The sequence below is a fragment of the Austrofundulus limnaeus genome, unplaced genomic scaffold, assembly GCF_001266775.1.
Source record: "Austrofundulus limnaeus strain Quisiro unplaced genomic scaffold, Austrofundulus_limnaeus-1.0 Scaffold201, whole genome shotgun sequence".
Taxonomy (NCBI): domain Eukaryota; kingdom Metazoa; phylum Chordata; class Actinopteri; order Cyprinodontiformes; family Rivulidae; genus Austrofundulus; species Austrofundulus limnaeus.
In genome coordinates this window covers 265,720-271,120 of record NW_013952603.1, presented here as the reverse complement: position 1 = coordinate 271,120, position 5,401 = coordinate 265,720, and the positions used below count along the sequence as shown (strand labels likewise).

Genomic DNA, 5,401 nt, shown 5'->3' with positions numbered 1-5,401 from the left:
GGACTAGGGAGGATGATTCAACCACTCAACCACTAGATGTTGCTGAAAACAACAAATCCTACACACTGTGCCTTAAGTAAAAAAAAAAAGAAAAGAAAACGTTTTTTGGGGGGGTTGGCTCATTATCGGGCCAGATGGAAGTCACCGGCAGGCCAGATGTGGCCCACGGGCCACCAGTTGAATCACCCTGGTTTAGGGTAATGATCATGGTTAGGCTACAGAAATGACTGGAAATTAATGGGAGTCAATAAATGGTCCCAACAAAGAAAGAATATAAGTTTGTGTGTGTGTGTGAGTGGTATTAGCTGCTGCTCAGTGTGGTGCCTGACGACACACCTTTGTGTGTTCACATTCAGCTCGGCGGCTGCAGGTAATTTCCCTCCGGTTGTTGCCTTCCAGCCGATCAGAAACTCTAATCCAGCTCTAACCGAGTGAAAAACCGTTGCATTCTGTTCAGCCCCACTTCATTCAAGGTGAGACGGACAGAGGAGGAAACCAACCAAGTGTGGAAGACCCTGGGACCGGGRCAGGGGGGGCCCGGGCTTGTAAACGGAGCCGCACCTTGTGCCACGAAATCAAATATAAACTCCTTCTGTGGAGCTAAGTGTGTGTAGTGTGTGGGTATTTGTGGAAAATAACAAAATTCTGTTCTCCCGTGGTGTTTCTGCATGTCAGAAAGAACTAACGTGGCCGTTTGTGATTGCTGGTTTTCATCTTCGGCTGTGAAAATATTGCAAAGCTTTGACAAACAGCAGTTTTCACTGCAGTAAAGCTGAAATAACAGAACTCTGCTGCTGAAAGGGGAAAAATGAAAAAAAAAATGAGAGCTTATTTTACTGTTTGTTGCTTCGCCTTCTTGTTTCCCTTACCTAAACTTTATTTTTTTTCCGTTGAGAGTATTTCTACGGAAGCGTGTTGCTATCAGGCAGGAAAAAAAAATTCCGAGCGCTATCACGTTATAACGTGATACGTATCTTGTTAAAACGAGATACGTATCACGTTTTAATGAGATACTATCACGTTAAAACGTGATACGTATCACGTTTTAACAAGATACGTATCACGTTATAACGTGATGGCGCTCGGATTTTTTTTTTTCCTGCCTGATAGCAACACGCTTCCGTATATTTCAGCTCTTTCCACAGCTCACTTGTTTTGGTGTTGGAGAAGAAATGCGTCTGTGATGGGTTTTCTGAGGTTGGCGGTTTGGCAGCTCTGGCTGCTTGATGCTGCCTTCACACCAAACCACCAGGAGCCATCCACCGTCTGTAACAGCAGGAGGAGCCACGGGGCTAAATTAACAGAAATTAGGAGATGGGCCAAGAGCAATTATTTGTCAACATCAGTTTCTGAGGCCCCGGTGTAACTCTGATTGTTTATTTTGGTTTAAATGCCATTGGTGGGTTGGGGGTTGGGTTTAGGACCAAGGTGTAAATTGATTTTAGGTTAGTTTTAGGGTCAGGTAGGTACCTGTGAGGTTAGCCTTAGGGTTTGTGGTCAGGGTTAAGGGCTCGACACACGGGGAGCGACGGCTGTCATCGCAGCCAGGGTGAAACCCGACACAAGGGACGCAATAGCGATCGCAGCGTTGCGAATCGCGCTCTCAGGTCGCTTGTGTTCACAAAATTTGATTGGTTCTTGACTCTGAAGGCAGGTGTGCATTACGGACGTGTAAACTAAACAAATCTTGCGATGCTAATGATATTGAAAAACAAACGCACATGAAGATGCAATTTTATGAGGAAAAACTTACCATAAACTTCACCCTGGTGCCAATAAATTCCCACAAAGCTGCCTTTTTTTAGTAATCACTTGGTGAAAGTGTTAGCTAACGGCAGTGTGTAGCATACTCTCCTCTCATTGGTCAGTCAATGAAACCCTCGCTGATTGGTTGTACGCTAAGCGACAGCTACAAAAGTTGAACATTTTTCAACTTTCATATGTCRCATCGCAAGCTCGCGTGTGCACGTCTACGTGTWCGAGYGSGAAATTTCAMATGCACTATTTTCGCCRGTCGCTTAGCTGGAGGAGGGCRAGCGATTGTCGCCTCACCGCACAGGCTCCATAGGAAATGAATGGAGAGCGAGCGACGTCGCCTCCCGTGTGTCGAGCCCTTTAGACTGTAGAAATGTAATGGAAGTCAATGGAATGTCCCCAATTGGATAGCTGTGCAAACTTGTGTGTACTTGTCTGTCTGTTTATTAGCAAATACGTCAAACACCAGAGAACAGATTTTAACAGAACTCTGAATAGATGCACATCAGTGACTGATTAGTGTTTGAGATCAAGATGGCTACCACAGGAATCAGTCATAGGCAACACAAAAACGTCTGCAGTTTGATCAATTTTTCAGACATTTAACTAAAATTGGGTGTGGTAGTAGCTGAGAGTCACCCCCAAAACAAAGTGTAAGCAGTAACAGATCACAAGAAGTTTGCTTAAAACATTGGCAGGTAGTATAGTGGGCGGGTGTTTTTAATTTAGAGGAGAAATTATGCTATAAATCCTCCTTTTTCAGGTTTAAACTCATGTTTATCAAAAATAAATTTGACTTTGCATCTTGGTCGATCTCGAAGCCTTGATATTGGCCTYTGTCTCTTTAAGAAGCTCCTACTGTTTCTAACACTCCCACTTCAGCACATCTCCACAACAATGCTTTGGGGGAGGGGTGCTCTGTGGGGCGGGAGCTCAGTTGCAGACTGGGAGGAGCTTTGTGTAAATAGGCGGAGCTTTGTACCAGCAAGTGTTTAGGCAGGATTTGGAGAAATGTTTTACCAAGCTGCACGCTGAGTACACAGTAAAAATGTCAGTGTTAATTTAACACCCACAGYGTTAATTTCAACACCAACAAAGTGTCTATATGTGTCCACACTTGCTGGTGTTAAAATAACATTTGTAAAAGTGTTAAATTTTAACACCCATTTTTTGTTAATTTAACACCGACCAGTTTTAATATTCAACGATACTGGGTGTCATATTAACATAAAAATAGTGTTAGTGTTAAAATATAGTGTTAAAAGTAACACCAGCCAGTGTTAAATATTCAACAATACTGGGTGTCATATTAACATTTCAACAGTGTTAAAATAAAGTGTTAAAACTATCACCAGTGTATTATTATTAACAAAGGAAATTGTGGTGTTTGAAAGGTTAACAGACACCCCAAGGTGTCAAATACATCACAAACTGAAAGTGTAAATTTAACACTCAAAGTTAAAATCAAACGTTCTGTAGTGTTGCATTRACACTGTTCAGTAGTTAGTAGAAAAGTATAATGTTGTCACTCTTCACACACCAGGACACCATTCATGGTGTCGATTTTTGGCCAAAAACATAAATGTAAACTTGAACAACTTGATCAAACTGAACAAGAAAACAAACCAGAACAACTAATCTTTACATAAATGAACGTCTTTAATAGTCATAAATATGCAAAAACATCATTTCTGCAAGATTTCTCAGCAAGGAATGCTGGGTCTATCTGACATGAGGTGGAAGAGGACGGGGCTTTTCAGAATACTGCTTTCAACACTGCATGGTGTTTTTTAACAACACTGTTAAGTGTTATATAAAACTTGACAGTGGGCGGAGCTTATTCAAAACTGTCCAGTGTTGATACAACACTGAGGAAATCAACACTGTGAATTAACACCAACAATGGGTGCCAGTTTACTCAGACAGTGTTAAAATAAMAMTAGGGGGTGTTAAATCAACACCCAAAAGTTTAACACTGAAATTTTAACACTCCTGTTTTTGCTGTGTAGGTTTTTAATGAGATAATGAAATTATAACACGATATAAAGCTCAAAAAAGTTGATTTTGCATAACACCCCTCCTATAAGTCCTTCAGTTTGGGTCTATATAAAGTGGAACTACAATGCTTAGGTCTGAATTCCTCCTTATTGCAACTCCACAAGCCCCTCTTTCAACTATTATCTGAGGTGTGTCTCAGATCAGACTCATAAACTCCAAGTGTACAAAAAATGCATTTAACAGCTAAAAAGTGGATTTTGCACGATATTTCCTCTTTAAGTGGTTTTCTTTTGATGTGACCAATGCACCATTGAGAGTTTTAACTGTCTTTTTAATTAAATCTGCTCAAACTTTTACACCAGAATTCACATTTACATCAGTGGGGAAATCCCTTTGCTGTAACTTCAGATTTCTTACACAAAAATAGCAACAACTCACAAGATGCTTGGCCTGGTTTCACTAATAAAACAAACACACAAAGATGGCTACTTGTTGTGACAACATTCTGATGTCATGTGATTTGTTAAAATGACAGGAAAAAAAGAAATAAATTATCAGATGAATTGTCATTTCTCTCTTAGCCGTCGTGTTTTTTTTTACATTTGCAGCGGGGAACGGCAGACAGATGAAAGGAAAAACAGTAAAAGTGACAAGATGAGAAAGTCCGACTGGGAATACGCTTCAGCTGATGTGCAGTCGCCGTAACCTACTTTTAACTTTTCAGGRAAAAAWAAAACAGTTTGCATCCACTTTTCCTCCACAGTRAATGTGCAGCATGATCCTGGTTTCTTTGCAAATGCTGCAAACTGAAGGCTTGGCTTTCTTTGTTTCAGAAAGCAGCGTTCAGGAAGAAAGCAACGACAACGATGGCAGCATCTGCGGCAGCGACTCCGTCTTTTACAAGCAGAGCGAAGGTGAGCGACGTGTTGACAAGCAGGCTGCTAATTTCAGCCACAATTACCGTCAGCATTATCTCTGCTTCATGTTGTTTCCAGATTTATTCCTCCTCTCATCACGTTTTGTTTTTTTTTTTTGTAAAAGGGTTCATTGTTTTTTGTCTGGTAATTGTTGTCTTCGCTCTGGGATGCTGTTTCCTAATAGCGTAATGTGTTTGTGTGTATTTCGGCACAACACTAAAATTAAATTAAACTAAAGTACGGGGAGTAATGCTGCTCTTTTAATCACTAAATTGCATTCACGTGCACACAGTGTCCATAAATCCYCCAGATAAACACACAACCACAGACATGCCGAATCGTATTAAATAATCCTTCCTCCTCACCGCAGACACAGAAATTAACACAAATCAATAATTAAACATCCTCAATCCCAATTTGTTCACTTGTGATAAGAGTTGTTTCTGAGTCTCCTGCTTGGCTTTTCGATAAGAGCATCTCTTGAAGGTGTAGTTCAGATATTTTGAAGTGGGGTCCTATATTAAAGCTGAATAATAACTATCTTACCTGTCTCAGATACCTCTGACTAATCCAGGGGTCTACAACCTGCAGCTCTGGGGCCACATGTGGCTCTTTGGTCCCTCTGTAGTGGCTCTTTGAAAATATGACCAAACATAACAGAATAAATAATTGTTGTTGTTGTTGTTGTTACCCACAACAGAAATAAATTTGTACGCAAATATGTGATCAAT

General features: G+C 40.7%; 1 protein-coding gene across 1 annotated transcript in view; it reads left to right on the top strand.

The window, feature by feature from the left end:
* myripb (myosin VIIA and Rab interacting protein b) overlaps positions 1 to 5,401 on the top strand; it is a gene marked incomplete in the record, with an annotated part of 194,224 nt that overhangs the window by 160,699 nt on the left and 28,124 nt on the right. The window contains 1 exon segment of the mRNA XM_014018763.1: positions 4,587 to 4,667. Within this exon segment, the coding sequence (XP_013874217.1) occupies positions 4,587 to 4,667 (81 nt within the window).